General features: G+C 31.6%; 1 protein-coding gene across 1 annotated transcript; it reads left to right on the top strand.

Annotated features, from left to right (window-relative positions):
• Positions 1-14,837: 14,837 nt before the first annotated feature.
• Positions 14,838-15,698, top strand: LOC149150738 (uncharacterized). Its single transcript, XM_089442927.1, has 4 exons — positions 14,838-15,110; positions 15,204-15,244; positions 15,343-15,395; positions 15,502-15,698. Exons 1-4 carry the CDS (start codon positions 14,838-14,840, stop codon positions 15,696-15,698), a joined length of 564 nt encoding a protein of 187 aa, XP_089299053.1.
• The last annotated feature ends 438 nt before the right edge of the window (positions 15,699-16,136 follow it).

A 16,136-nucleotide genomic window follows, 5' to 3' on the forward strand; every position in this document is an offset into this window, starting at 1 on the left:
GCGGGGCTTGAGAACTAGGTAGTGCATAAGGATAGTAAGGATTCACAACAACATTTAGATAACCATGTGGAGTAACATATGGCCCTGACATTTACTTATGCAAATGGGGATATGCATATGACGTGCTTGTTCCTTGGTAAGTGTTGACACGTGAAGGATTAGGAGGGGGATAGGTGTAAGCGAAATTGTGACCCCTATGGGGTTGACCATAACTCATGGGAGGTTGAGGATATGGTGGAGGTTGAGTGTGTGAGATATATTCAATGATATCGTTAGTAGCATGAGATTCCCTCGGTGCATTAGAAGCATTAGGTTGAGGCACATTGATAAGGACAATATAAACATAACCTAACTGTGCATAGATCAGGTCACATTTCAAGGATATTTGGAGCACTTCTTCCTTAAAATAAGGGAAGTGAGAGGCGAAATATTTACCTATGGGGGCCAAAAGCATTCTAAGGAACCAATTCATATATACATAGAATTTGAGCTCAGGGTCTCTACACATGCTCCTCATTCTGCACCATTATTGGGCATGGTTAGAAAGGTGGGTGGAAAACGTTTGAGGAAGAGAAGTCAAGAGTTCAGTGCATGTGTTGTAGCATAGAGGTAACTGGAAGTAGGAAAGAAAATATTTGGTGAGAGTCATGAAGGTGGAATGGGAGGCATCGGGTTTAGTCCACATACCACTTGGACGTAGCTCTAGTAAGGGTTCATTAGAATAGACGAAGACAAATGGAGTCTTCAGTGATGAAATTTAATGATCACCACATGTGAAATGAGTGAACATGATTTTTCGAGTCTTCTCTAGGATTACCTTCGAAATTGGGGATGTGATAAGGAATATTGGTAGGCATATGAGGCCAATTGGGGTTATGGAGAAGAGGATTGTTGATGAGTTGGCTGAAATAAGTGAGGCTCAAACCAACCATATAAGGGAGCAAAGGAAGATTAGTGACTGTACTGGTAGAGATTCCACCTATGGGTTACTTTGGTTACCACCTTGGTTTTTCACACCCACATTGGTGCCTCACGTGCTGGGAGTACAAGGTTCGAAAGACGTGGATTCAAAGGAAGGATGGGAAGAATGAGAAGAACTAAAATTAGAATGGGGACTTGATGGATGAATCAGAGGATGAAATCGAACTCGATGGGAAGGATTAAGATGTCCTAAAGGAAGTTGGGGACGAAGGCCACAAAGTCTCCATGATAAACGCCTAGGGGGCACAATGATTTTAGGACAAATATGACTCAATAGACTAAAGGGCGATGATAGGATAAAAAGAGAAACAAAAAAAAGAAGCAAACACCTAGTGTATTGGTTCCAAGTGTAAACTAATTATATTAATATGCTACTCTAATTCAAGCAAACAAATCCTATCAAATAAAAAATGACCTCTAGCTTGTAGGTGATCTAAATCCTCAAACAAGTCTTAGATCTACTATTTCAAGTGGCCTTCCAAGAGACTTCTTACTTGATGGAATTTGATCCTCGCAAGTAGAGTTGTCTATAGAAAGGTGGGGTAGGGAACCCAATACTGTACACAACCAATCCTATAGGGTGTTTTCCTATGATTGGTCACTATTTTTACCTACATCCCACTAGGTTAGTCAAGTCTTAATCTTATTGGTGATCAGCCAAAGCACGGGATTCCTTTCCATGGGTTGGGTAGACCCAAGGAGAACTGCTCGCACGATGACCTAGCCTAACTGCCTTTGAATCGGGTTTCTGATGCACTCAGGATTTGGACCATGGGATGGTGAACGATTTTAAGCTCCCTAATATGTTAACTTCTATGTATCAATGTAAGTGATAAATGGGTGTTATTGGAATCCTATACCACCAATCCGACACCTAACTACAAATATTGTTTGGCCCTAGTGTCCAAGTGGGTTTAATCTATGTGAGTTGAATTATTAAGCTCTCATTCAATTAGGGTGTGTACGTGTGTGTGAAAAATGTGTTCAATGTATGAGTTAATTGAGCATGTTTTATGATGCCATGTGATGTTGAAAGTAAAATGCTAAAAAAATGTAAATAATGCTGAGAATGGACAATAAAATAAATAGTCAATTCAAGCACACAAGCCCCCACACAAAAAGGAAAACAAACATCAAATAAATAGGTGGAAAACAAGTTTCTCAAAGACAAACTTATGGCCCAAAAGATATAAGGTCAAAGGGACTAGGATCTAGATGTAATGATCTGATATGAATGATGCAGAAAACTAACAAAGAACAGAGGGTAAATAGCTAGTAAAGGGCATACAAATGGCTATAAACTGAAGGGTACACAAGGGGATCCTATGTAGGAAAGTCAACACTAGATTCAAAGTGGAATAAAGTGCTTCCAAAAAACTGTCTAAAGGGATTGTTATAACCTAACAAAAATATTGGAAAAAAGTGGTTGAAACTACTGCAATCTAGCCTGCTCACTTTAGAAACCATTTTCCTAACTAATGGAGGTTTACTCTAAACTCTAGGGGGATTTTCCCTTCATTAAATAACAATTTTATAATTGGATCTAGGCTTAGGTGTGACATAGGAAAGATAAGAAACTCTCCCGACACAAAAAACCTGGAAAAATTCTGAATTTTTTTTTACTAAAAATTGCAGAACATAGGTACTAACCTTTAAAGTGTGTATGGATGTAGAAAAAGACCTGAAAAATTTGTTGGGACGCAGAAAAGAGGCCCAAAATTTTGTTTTATTACTGCAACTCTCGCTTGACAGATCTCGCCCAGATTGTGCCATCTCCTACTCGGCTGGTACCTGTGACTTGTGGAAATATACGAAACCCTAACATAAAGATAAAATTTTTCAAAAAAAAGGATATCTAAAAATAGAAATTAAGAGGCTAAAAATAGATAGAAAAACATTAAAGAGGGTTGAAAGAACAGTCACTAAGGATTTGACTTACTACACGAGTGGAGTCGCCATTTGTTAGTGTAATATTTCATGAAAGTGTAACAAAAACACTTCAATTAAGTCATTGGTGACAAGCGACCCTAACAACAGAATGTGGCCGCTTTTACGCTTTAAATCTACAAGAAAAGTAATATAACCCTACAAGAAAATATCTGATGCAAGCTAAAAATATATAGTAGTGATAAAGAAAAATGAAATAGCCCAATAGGACTTCAAATGACTAATATTTTATTGAAACACCTAGTCCTTTTGATGTCCTTATGCTTCAACAATCTTGTTCTTCTGTCTCAAGTATGAAAAAACCCAAAAGAAAGATGGAACTCAAGTGGGAGCTCAAACGTTGTGAGATGATAATGGTGACTATGATAATTATCATGGTGAAGAATGAATAGAAAACCCTCTTATTTATAACAAAGTATTGAGCTAAATTAGGAATTGGAAAATAATAAAAAATTATTGACAAAATTTAAATCTAGCCGTTGAGAATACTTTATTATATTTTTGGAGAAGGAAAATATATTCAAAATGCCCAAATATATTTATTTAGAAAATGACTTAAGCAATTAACACATAAAATGATTTATTAATTACTTTGGGAGAATAAGAAAAGTATGAATTTGAAATAATTATAAAATAATGATTTAAAAATTATTCAAAAAATAAGAATAAGGAATAATAAATAAATAATGATTTATTTAATTATTCCAAGGTGATTTACTCAAATGTGACAAGGAATAATTATCAAATAATGATTTAATAAATATTCCTACATAATATTAAATAAATATTGATTTATTTAAATATTCTTATGGGGTTTTTGAATTTTAATGAGAAATAATTTAGGTAAAATGGCTTGCTAAATTATTTCCTATGGTTAAAGCCATTTTACTATGGTAAAATTACTCCTACACAGTATATTTCATTCCACCTAGTAAGAAATGGCTAGGTGATAATTTTTTTGGGTGATAACATTGAGTGGGACGAAATGTCATGTTCCACTGAACTGGTGTAGACAAGAGGATAAAATCATATGAGGACTAGATCAATTATATGAAATGGAAGACATGGTTAAGAGAACCAGGAAAAAATTAAAGGAAGCTTAGGATAGGAAGAAGATTTATGCCAACTTGAAAAGAATCCGTAAAGTGTTCCAAGTGGGAGAACATGTTTATGACCTAAGAAGAGTTCCTTGATTTTATGAAGTTATTCCAAATTAACCTGTCAATTTTTCGGTTCATTTGAAATATTTTCTAGAGTTGGGCTAGTGGCCTATCAACAAGCATTACTAGCTCATATTGGAACTCATAATGTGTTTCATGTATAGTTTTAAAGAAGCGTATACATGACCTAAAACATTTAATTGATTGGAATGTCATACAGGTAAAAAAAAAGGAGAAATCTAGGTTGAACCGATGCAAGTTTTAGACTAGAGGGAGATTATACTCTAGAATCGAGCCATCACCCAAGTTAAAGTGAACTGTAAACACTTTGGAGATGCAGAGGCAATTTGGGAAATGTAAAATGAGATGAAGAATAATTATCTTATGTTGTAGGCATAAAGACCGATACTGGTTACTTATTTTCTGATTTTTATTTATTTTGAGAAACAAAACGAGACATGTGCTAGAATGTTATTTCTTATGATTATTATTATTTATAACATGATAAAATATTAACAGTTAATAATTTATGTTAGAATATGGATTTTTTAAAAAATATGTTAAGAGGTTAACATGAAAGATTAACTTTTAGGGGAAAATAATTGAAGTAGTTATGCCTAAAGAGGAAAGAGGAACAAAAAGGAAAAAGATACATTTTTCCTTCTTTCTGTTCATTAAACTTGGTGTTCAAAACAAGAGAAAGAGAAAAAAAGATACTAAGACAGAAATTGCATACCACTTAGAATTTTATAGGGTTGGAGAGAAATGCCCTGTGGTGGAATCTAAACCAGATAGTGTGGGAGATAAATACAGTGTTTGGATAACCCTTACCTATGGGAGCTAAAGAATAGTAAACCCAAAAAATAGTTTATAGGATGTTTCATAGGTCTGAGTAACAAAACATTTTCTAAAAAAATCTTCCTGGTTGAACTTGAGAGTTAGAGGAAGAGATCATGGGGAACTGTATACACAAGTCAGTTCAAGAATGGGAGGACTGTGGAAATCTTTGACATATTTATGAAGGAAACTAAGATAAGTATTTAGTATTGAATTTCTTGTGTAAGCTATATGAACTGTGGATCTGGTTATATAAGATTTTTAATCACAGTATATGGAATTAATTGAGAACTAGAAAGATGTGATTGTTCGACTATACCTTTATGATTGCAGGAAGATATAAGATAGGAACACAATTTAAATGAATGAAAATTGTATCTTTGTAGGTGAAGATAAAGACTAGGTTTAAATGTGCATTTAAAAATCAATTTGTCTCTAGTTGAGACCTAATAAAGAAATGGAAAATACACCCCCTCGAGTTTGATTGAGAATAGAACGTTTTTTAGTACAACAATATCTTGTTATTAAAGAAAGAGAAAGATTCAATATAATTTGTTATTAGATATTATTTACTAATATAATGGGCCAATATTGGCATTTATTCCTGAGTTGAACTCCTAACATTTCTTGAGAATAAATTATTACCCTTTGGGTTGGTAGAGTGTGTCTTAGGCACGGGAGAGAATAGGACACAAAGAGACAATAGTGATTTTCCATTACAGATAACCATAGTGGCCTCTCGACTATATAAAGTATATACATATATATGCAAGAGTAGTTCATATGCTTGTATGCACATTGTATAAGAAGATTATAAATGTAATTTGTAGAGGGACATATTTCCTAAACATTGCATGCTTGATAAAGAAAAACAAAGACATTACATAATTGTAGAAAAAAGTGTGAACTAGTAAACATTAAGTATAGAATATTTATCTACCTATTCATAAAATAGAGAGTCAAACAACATACTTATTCTTTAGTTCCATTGGCAGGTCAATCCAACTCTATATTTTAGCACCAAGATTTAGTTATTTATTATAACAATAATATTTTATAAATGAACTGTAAAAAAATTACTCATACAGGTTAAAGTCTAGTCCTTGGGGAGAGGATTCTTGGCACGGTGCCTTAAACATTTAACAAAATAAAGAGCAGCAAAATCATTGTAAAATAAAAAAAATTACATTTATGTATTCATGTCGTCTTGGGGAAGCGATAACCAATTTTTCTTTCTAGAAGTGTAAGGGCCAAGGGGCCTCCAACTTTAAAGAAAAATTAGTACAGTAAAAGGAAAAAACATAAACGGTCTTCAAGTAAGCAGGCATGCGTGTTAGTGAAAATTATTCCACAAACTCTTCAAGATTATAAAACAAAAGTCAAATAGGTCATAGCCACTATAGTATCAAACAAAACCCTAAAACCCTAATACTATGAAAAAACCCCGTACAAGAAAGGGAAGATATTAGAAACATAGCGTCTTAGCTGAGCTTGGAGATTGAAATCTATCCATCACAAACAACTTGGCAGAAGAATTTATAAAAATTAGAACCTAAAACCAACACCAATGTTCTTGAAGAGAGGGAAACAACCTTGGTAAATTCCTTTTCACTATAAGCAAGGCAATATAAGGCAATATACCTGCAAGTGAAAGTGGGAAATTACCATGAGTCACTGAATTTCTGAAGTATAAATTTAATATATGAGCGCAGGGTACCAAATTGAGAGAATCTCCTTACTTGTAGAGCAGTTAGGACTTTGTAATCCTTTCAATTGCACCTTGCAGAAGAGAAAAGGAAACTTAGAAAATGGTAGAGTAAATTAATTAAAATACTAAGAAGAAGTGGCACATAAGGATTTCATCAAATTTATACTTGAGGGTTTGTCCACCCGCAACGTCAGGCTCCCTCAAGGGGAAAATCTTTTAGATGCAACGTGGAGGTCAATAAATGTAACAAATTCCACCAAAATGCCGATAAATTCTGTAAAAGAAATTGCAGGGAGAATAATTGCAAAGAACTACATATACTTTTTGAAGTCATGCCATAAATATAGAAGCCATGGAAATTAGTGCTTCTATATAATTTTTTTTTGAGAAACTTAAAAAATAAATTCATATCAAACCATTTAGAAAAGAAGTGAAAATCAAACCATGCTGAGCTCTCCATCTCTGTCCAAAGAGTGAAAATCAAACAACGCTGGAGGGAAGGGGGTAGGACGTTATCCTAATCCCTGACCGAAGTAATCTACACCGTCGCTTAACAATCCTTAAATCTAGATTGCTTGTTTGTTAACATAAGTCTTTGCCACATGGGAGATGGGACAATCACTCCACGTATGGAAGGCCATGTGAACAAACGATGTGTTGTTAGACAATGGTCATGGCATATTGGTTTATGTTAAATAGAACTACCATAACCTATGGAAAACAAAGATCAAATGTCGAAAATATAACCATTGTATATAAAACAAGCACGCTGTGTAATGATACAAATAAATGTAGAGAATTACATTAAGAGCTTATATATATCATTAAACTTTATAAAGTTGTAGACCAAAAGGTTAGCACATATAATGGTTATTATATACCATTAGGTCTATAATTTAAAAATCACTATAATCCTTTCATGGTTGGGAAAACCTGTATGTTTAAGTATTTCGAAGCATGAACATATTTTTACAAGGGCTGAAAGATACACACACATGAGAGTAATATAAGAAAATTTGAGCTGGTCATGCAATGGGTATCATCAAGCTCTAAATATAAAATAAGTCATCACGGAGAACTTTGGAGTAGCATGTAGAATAAAAATAAAGAGTTCTAGTAGGATTTGAATTGATTTGTGATTAAGATTGTAATTACAATCATAATGATGATAGAAGATGGCAGATTTTTTTTTAGATTTAGATAAAAATAAAATAATAATTTATGACAAAGTTGTCATCTTTTACAATTATGATTAATTGAGCATGTAAATCTTTTACAGTTATTTTATTGATACATCCTATATGTTACATGTAGCTTTGAAACTCATAAAAAAATAAATGTATATATTTTAGGCAACCAAATGCATGTAACTTAGAAAACTAAGAAATTATGATTCTAGTTGAAACACATTGGAAATAAATGTTTTGCAAACAAAAACTAAAGCATTAAAAACAAAAAAGTATAATTTAATTACCATTTTGAATCTAGCTAAGTTTTACAGCTCTTTGTATGATATTAAATGGCTAATGCACTTCACAAATATTTTGCAAATATTTTGCAGGAAGTTATATGAGTAATGTATTGTGTAATTGCGGCTCTACATCTCCATGCCAAGTTTTATAAAATGACTCAAAAACTGCCCCCTCTGTGATTGAGACAACATATTAAATGTTGGAGTATAAACACTATTGCAAATCGATAGTGGGATTTGATCATCAATACTTTTAAATGACTAGATTACAAATTTTTCTATTTTAATTAAATTCTGATCTTCACTCTTCGGATTCAAGTTAAATGTTGCTTAAGCTCTCCAAGGTTTTGTTTTTAGTTAATATTGGTTTTAATTAGATTTTTCTTGGAATCTGCCACTTTCCATCATTCCTATTTTTTAATTAAATTTTCACTTGGAACAAATCTAGTGACCTTATTTTTTACTACTAAGTACATATATAGTCTCAAATAAACATGCCATTTTCCCATAATTATATTTCTAAGAATTTTGAATAACAAGAAACATATTCTAGCCCCAAGGGATACCTCAACGGGTCGAATCCCTGTTGTTAAGTGTCTCGCCGATCTGGAGGTCACAAGGTCAATTCTCCTCAACGCCCTTGGGGTTAGGCCCTGATTGCCTCATTGACAGGATTTGATTCCCTTGTGGGTTGATCTGCCCAGATTTTCCTTTGTGAAAAAAACAAGAAACAATTTCTATTCTTTATTATTACTTGTGGTCACACATTTGTCCTAGGCCACTTGGACTTATTTTTTGTATTTTTGAAAATGCTTCTACACTTTAGACCTTGTAAGATTAAACTTACCACTCTAGATAAATTGTATTTGGAGCTAAAGTATATGAAAGGAATACATATATGGAACTAAATTATGTGTGTAATTGTTGAGATAAAAGGGTAAGTTCCATTGGTTTGCACAACATGGTGCACACGACTCATTTAGACAAAGTTAAAAGTTGGATAGAAACAACAAGTTTACATGAATTTATTGACACTAAAGTTGATAGCACTGGACCACTTGATTGGGTTAGTGATCCTTCAACTAAAATTGAAGGAATAATGGAACAAATTCTAATAAAGTCATCAATTTCGATATCGCCCTATCACATTACAAAATGCAAGTTATTACAAAGGTAATAAAATGTTGAAAATGGAAACAGTAAAGATTCATAATAAAAATGTTAATGATCAAATACAAATGTATATTGATGTATTTGAAATTGGAGCCATCGAGTGCATAAAGTTGCATCAAACCATTGGTGAGACACTTGCACACTCTGTCACATAACAATAAGAAAACACTATAATCCTCAAAAGAAGAATAAAATAACTACAAGAAGCTTTACTAACACAATTACCTAAGAATGCATGGATTTCTAACATACAAAAATATATAATACATATACAAGGACAGAGGACCAGACACATAGTAATCATAAATATACATATGAGGTAAAAAGTCAAATACACTTCTTCTAACCCATGGCTTATTAGTAATGTCACTTACACTATAACTATATTATATAAATGTTCCGTGAATTACTACTTCATATTTTATGGCATTGTATTATTGATAACTAAATTGTTAGTTCATATTTCATAGAAGAATTTTGTTAAGCCAACCAAATGCATGTAACTTGAAACTCATAAAAAATTAAATGCATATTGTAAATCCAACCAAATGCATGTAACTTGAAACTCATAAAAAATTAAATGCATATTGTAAATCAAACCGAATGCATGTAACCTAAAACACATAAACTAACAAATGCTTGCAAATAGATGGAAATAAAAGCAAAAAAAACCAGGAAATTGTGATTAAGGTTGAAACATATTAGTAACAATTCCGTTTCAAACAAAAAAACAAAGCACTAAAAAGCATACAAATATAATGTACTTAGTAGTTTGAATCAGCTAAGTCAGACTTACAACTCTTTGTATGAGTTTAAATGACTAATGCATTTTACCGCTCTTTGCAGGAAGTTGGATGAACCTAAAACACAAAAACTAACAAATTCTTGCAAATAGATGGAAAGAAAAGCAAAAAAAATGGAAATTATGATTAAGGTTGAAACACATTAGTAACAATTTCTTTTCAAACAAAAAAACAAAGACTAAAAGCATAAAAATATAATGTACTTAGTAGTTTGAATCTAGTTAAGTTTTACAACTCTTTGTATGATGTTAAATGACTAATTCATTTTACAGCTCTTTACACGAAGTTGGATGAGTAGGCTATGCAATTGCAACTCTACTTCACCATGCCAAGTTTTATAGAATGAATCCCAAATTGCCCCCTTTGTAATTGAGACACCTTGTTAAATGTTGAAAGTGAACAATGGGCTATGCAATTGCAGCTCTACTTCACCATGAAGTTTAATAGAATGAATCTCAAATTCTCCCTATGTAATTGAGACATCATATTAAATGTTGAAGTGTGTAAATATTGTTTCAAATCAATAGTTAGATTTGATCATCAATGCTCTTAAACGATTGTATTACAATTTTTTCTATTTTAATTAAATTATAATAGAGTGACTTATATTCTTTATTAAGAAAAACCTAACAAGAATAACATATATAAACTTGATTAAACATGTCATTTTGAATTATTTTATTTTTAAACCCCAGAAAATTTATTTATTTATTTTATATGTCATGTCTAACTAAGTAGTTAATCTTTTCAATTATTTCAACCAATTAAAAAAATAAAATTTCACTTCTTAAAAATAAAAATAAAAATCATTTATTTTGTTCACAATATTATCATAAATATTATACTTAAAAAAAAATAATATTATACTTTAAAAAAAATAATAAACCCTTAAAATTTTTGGTTTTAATTAACTTTTAATTTTCACTTGAAATAAATCCAATGATGATAATTTTTTTACTAAGAAGAACACGTAAAGTCTCGAATAAACCTGTCATTTTTCCATGATTATTGACACCTATTTTGTTTCTGTTTCTTATTATTAGGCATGGCCATGAAATTGTCCGAGACCACTTGGTTTGTTTGTTTTTATTTAAAGAAATGAAATAGTTCCTCTAACTAAAGGTAATTAGTCTTTTTATTTGTTTAACCAATGAAAGAAATTAAAATGATTTATTTTATAGTATAATTAGTCTTTTTAACTATTTCAACTTATCAATAAATTTGATTTTTTTTTTCAAAATGGTTATGGGATTATTTAATAGAAATAGTTTATATGACTTTTTTATTAATTTTCACCAAATATTCACCAAATAAAATATATTCTTAAAAATTTAAATGAACAACGGTTATAAACACAATATATACCTCTATTGCTTGAGCTCCACTCCTGAGACAATAAACTGGAATTTCGTTTCTTAAAAAATATCATTTATTTTATTTACGACATTCTCATAAATACTACATTTTATAAAAACATTATAATAAACACTACCAAATTCTATAAAAATTGAAAATCCATTTCTACATATGGTTTTTGCTTTTTTAAAATTTTTAATATATACCTAACCAGTACTGAAAACTTAAGAATAAAATGTATAAATTTAAATTGTGATTAAATTAAAGTGAAAACCTAGTTATTAGTTTATTTTTTAAATGCTCATTAGAACGTTAAAAAATGCTGTAATTTTGAGATCCATAGAAATTAGGATGGAAATCTTTTAAAATATTGTAAATATAGTTACACAGAAGGTGTCTCTTTTTAAAATTGTTTAGGCTAGGGATTGTCTATTTTTTCATCTCTATTTGAAATTTATTCATTTGTTGTTTTGACATTGGTGAAATTTATTTTAAGAAAATAAAAGAATTACACATCTTATTGTAAAATGGGCCATTTGCTAAATTAGATTTTATTATATATAAAAGAATGTTATAAATAATAATGAGGAACTTATCATGGAGGAAATGCTTAGAATTGGAATAATCTCAAATTCCTAGGAAATTGGTGGGTGGGGAACCACATGGTACAAATTGGTGGGTGGGGAACCAATTTGTGTGTGTTTATTTGTTTGGATTTGGATGGTATGTTTTGAATGTTTATATTTTTATATGTGTATGTAATTTTTTATTAGTAATTAGTTGGTGATGAAGAAGTGAGACAATCTTGTTAATACATTGCACGAGGATTGATATTTCACATCTATTTCATTTAATTTTGGGTATCACAACATTTGACAACTAATTAATTCTAAATAATGTTCCTCCAAGAATTACAAAATAAATCTTGAAGAATAGTTTTAATAATTAACTGTGTCAATATTACTCTTGAAATAATTTGTTTCTTTACTAATGTTTGAAATAATTTATTTCCTTTAACAGATATAGATTTTTTATTTTTTATTTTTATCTATAGTCTATTTTGCAAAGTGTATTTTTGAATTTTTTAATGAGTGGCCAGATTTAAATAGTGTTCCTCTCAGAATTACAAAGTATATATTGAAGAGTAGTTTTTATAATTTACTGCTTCAAGATTACTCTTGAAATAATTTATTTCTTTTCTGATGTTGTAAAAAATTTATTTCCTTTAACAATATTTTCAATGATTTTTTTTAATCTACATTCTATTTTGCAAAGTCAAGAAATAATGTATTTTTTTAATTTTTTTTAATGAATGGTTAGATTTATAAGAATATTTTGATTTGTTTTCATGTCTATAAATATATATTTTCTTCTTATAAATATTTTTAATACATTTTGTATGCAATTATTTATTAGTAATTTTGAATATATGTAATTGTGTATTAGTAATTACTTGGTGATGAAAATGAAAACAATATTGTCAATGATTAATTTGCACTTTGCAGGATTATTAATTATGAACACCTTTTTCATTTTAATTCTAGGCATCACAACTTTTGAAAGATAATTACTTCTTAATACTGTCCCTCTACCTATTATTAAATATATCTTGATTTTCTTTTAATAATATACAACCTCAAGATTAACAACATCTAATGCATCTAACACAAACAATCAAATAGGATTAGAAACATCTAAACTGAAATCAATGCATATAATGCAAGCAATCAAATGAGATTATAAATCAACATCTACACTTGAATCAATGCATTAGTGAAAGCCATCAAATATTACTAGAAATCCACATCTACACTGAAATTAGTCACAAGAAATCAAATAGGATTACAAATCCACATCTACAATGATGCATCTAGTGAAAGGAATCAAATATAATTAGAAATCAACATCTACACTCAAATCAATGAATTTAGTTCAAACAATCCCTCCCTCATAATTGTTGTTTTCCTTTAATAACCAGAGAAATTTGCTAATAAACATCTTGATTAGAGGGTAGAGCACTAGTCCTCCATGGCTGTCACTCATTTCCCTTTTTAATAAAGTGAATAGATGCATAAGGTAAACAACGAAATCTAGTGGGAATACATGTTATAATATTGGAGTTCACCCTCCTACTTCCCACGAGATTTAATCCTCTTCAAAATGGATCTCTATTGGTTATATATATGCATAGATCATGTCTAGTTTTCCTTTTTTAACACTGTATTTTTGAATGCATAAATAGATACAATGACTTGAAAGTTTACTTGGACACTTAGATCGTGTAAAATACACGACATAAATTTGCAATTCCAACAAATCTTTACTAGAAAAAATTTAAATTTAAATTTAAAAGTGGAATTAATGGCTCCAAATTGATTTAATTTTTTCAAAGGGAAATACCTAAAATTCTCAAACAAACCCTTTTCTTTATGTTGATTGCAAAATATCATGGAATCTCAAAATCACTTTAGTGAAAGGTACTCTTTATTTAATCTCATTATCAAGACACACTCACTTTAGTCATTTCATCTATGAAATTACATTTTTTGTGCTTGAATGCCCAATAAAACTTATGCTAATGTTTCTCCTCGTTACCTTACATGTTATAACTTGGATATATTATATATATAAGATTTTGAAATAGTGTTATTTTTCTATAGCAATTTTGGAGTAATATCATACACATTTTCAATTCAAAAACATGTTCAATTCGTTTGAATGAATATTTACACATTTAAAAGCGACTGCTAGTTTTATTTTAAATTTCTTAGTTGAAGGAAAATGCCGCCTTCCCATCCTAAAATATTCTAATTCGAATTACTTTGCAATTATAAACGTTTACTTCTATGAATTTTAAACCTATTGTGTTCTTACTCGTCGAGTATCTCGGTGATTTTGAAATATGCGAAGGAAGGTCGTCTTTTTGCAGAACAGCTAGATTGTGTCATTTTACACGATAAAATAATAAGTAATATAAATGAACCCAAGAAACGGATCCACAAGTATATATTTCATATATGATAGACATGGAAATAGAAAAATGTCGTATACCTAAAGTTCAAATATGTATAAATAATGGACACATCGGTCTTCCTTCGACATAAATCCGAAATCTCATTTACATTCCGCTTGCGTGTTTGGATTCTTTTCGAGGCACAGTACATCACTTGGTCGCATTGGGATCTGCCTGCATTTAGCAAAATATGGAGCGTGCAAGAATTGAGCAGGTAACACAGCAACTATGGGGGCGGCGAATGGAGCGGTTAAGGTAGCTCCAACGAGAGGACGAGGCATCGGTTGAGTCAAAGTCGCGGAAAAGATTACACAAAACATTGCTGTTAGCGCCTGAGGAGAAGGAGAGAAAGGAGGAACCAGATATAAGGTCATGGTGGCGCCAAAGAATGGAGTTAGAAGAGAGAAATCGAATGTCTGCTTTCCCAATGCAAGACCTAAGGCAGGTTATAAGGCAGCTGCTCAGAGAATCCAGAGTTATCGGAGACATTGTCAACGATTTCCTTCCATGTGTGGATTTGAATGTAAGATTCTTCAATAAAGAAACTAGCTTGGGTGATCATGTATGCCGTGATGATGTCCAATTCGAACCTCTGGACATCGAGTACAAAAAAATCAGCTCCGAGACACTGACTGTAACGATGAACGCCACATACGTGTGTGTAAGTAGTTTTAATCCTCTTTGCACATTATCCTCCTCCCTTATAATGTTTCCATATTTTATTAATCATATCAAATGAAAATTCACATGCTAGGTTATGACGGAACTTGGAACTGCCTGCGAGTCTTTGCTCTGGTATGCTCTAATACTCCTCATCTCACATCGAATTTCTCAGTATAATAGCGCCGGGAACCTCTTAATCTAATAACTCCATTTATCGCTACTCCTTACAGGCTGACTACCGTTTCTGTTTATGTAAACCCATTTACTGATCAACTAATCGGAGGTATCATGATTTTCTTTCTTTCTTTGGCGTTGAGATCGATCGAAAGTATTCTTGGTAATGCTAAACGTAATTATCCATATTGATGAGTTTCCTTGTCGAACATCAGGTCTTGAATGGCCGCCTTTGGTTCGCTATAGGCCTCCAACTTCCAACATGATAGCATTCATAATGTTCAAGCAGAATGAATCTCATGACAGTATAACTCTGCGCTTCATGCGCGACATCTTTAGTACTAGATCTTTTGCTACTATTAATCATTTTGGAGAGCCGCTGGGTGCTGCTTTTTGCTACGTCAGGGATTGAGCGACAACCAGAACTATAAGAATGCGACAGTGCCTGCCCGGATATGTGGAAAGATGAATTAAAATGATTGAATCCATAAGCTAATTGACAATTTCAAGAAACGTCTGGTACGGAGATTTGCCGTTTGATTATGTGAAAATCCAATCCCTATCAGTTTCCTAAGCCATTTTTGTGGGCTGACATCCAGTATAAGATCGGAGCAGTCCACACAGTTTTAGTTTCTTGGTGGGAATTCGGCAATTTCTTTTTTTGTTTCGTGGTGAATTTTCACGGTTTGAAATGTGCTGTATTTTGGAATGTACAAATGTATCAGAAATTACAAAACACAGACTTACCATTACAAAAATTCGTCCCCAAATGTACGGTTCGATTATTTTCGTTGTTATTATATTTTAAATTTTTTCCGCTGTGTTTGTACGTTGAAGTCCTCTTTAGCAC

The sequence above is a fragment of the Pinus tabuliformis genome, chromosome 9, assembly GCF_031772625.1.
Source record: "Pinus tabuliformis cultivar Carrire ecotype Pingquan chromosome 9, CPIR1, whole genome shotgun sequence".
In the NCBI taxonomy this organism is placed as follows: Eukaryota; Viridiplantae; Streptophyta; class Pinopsida; order Pinales; family Pinaceae; genus Pinus; species Pinus tabuliformis.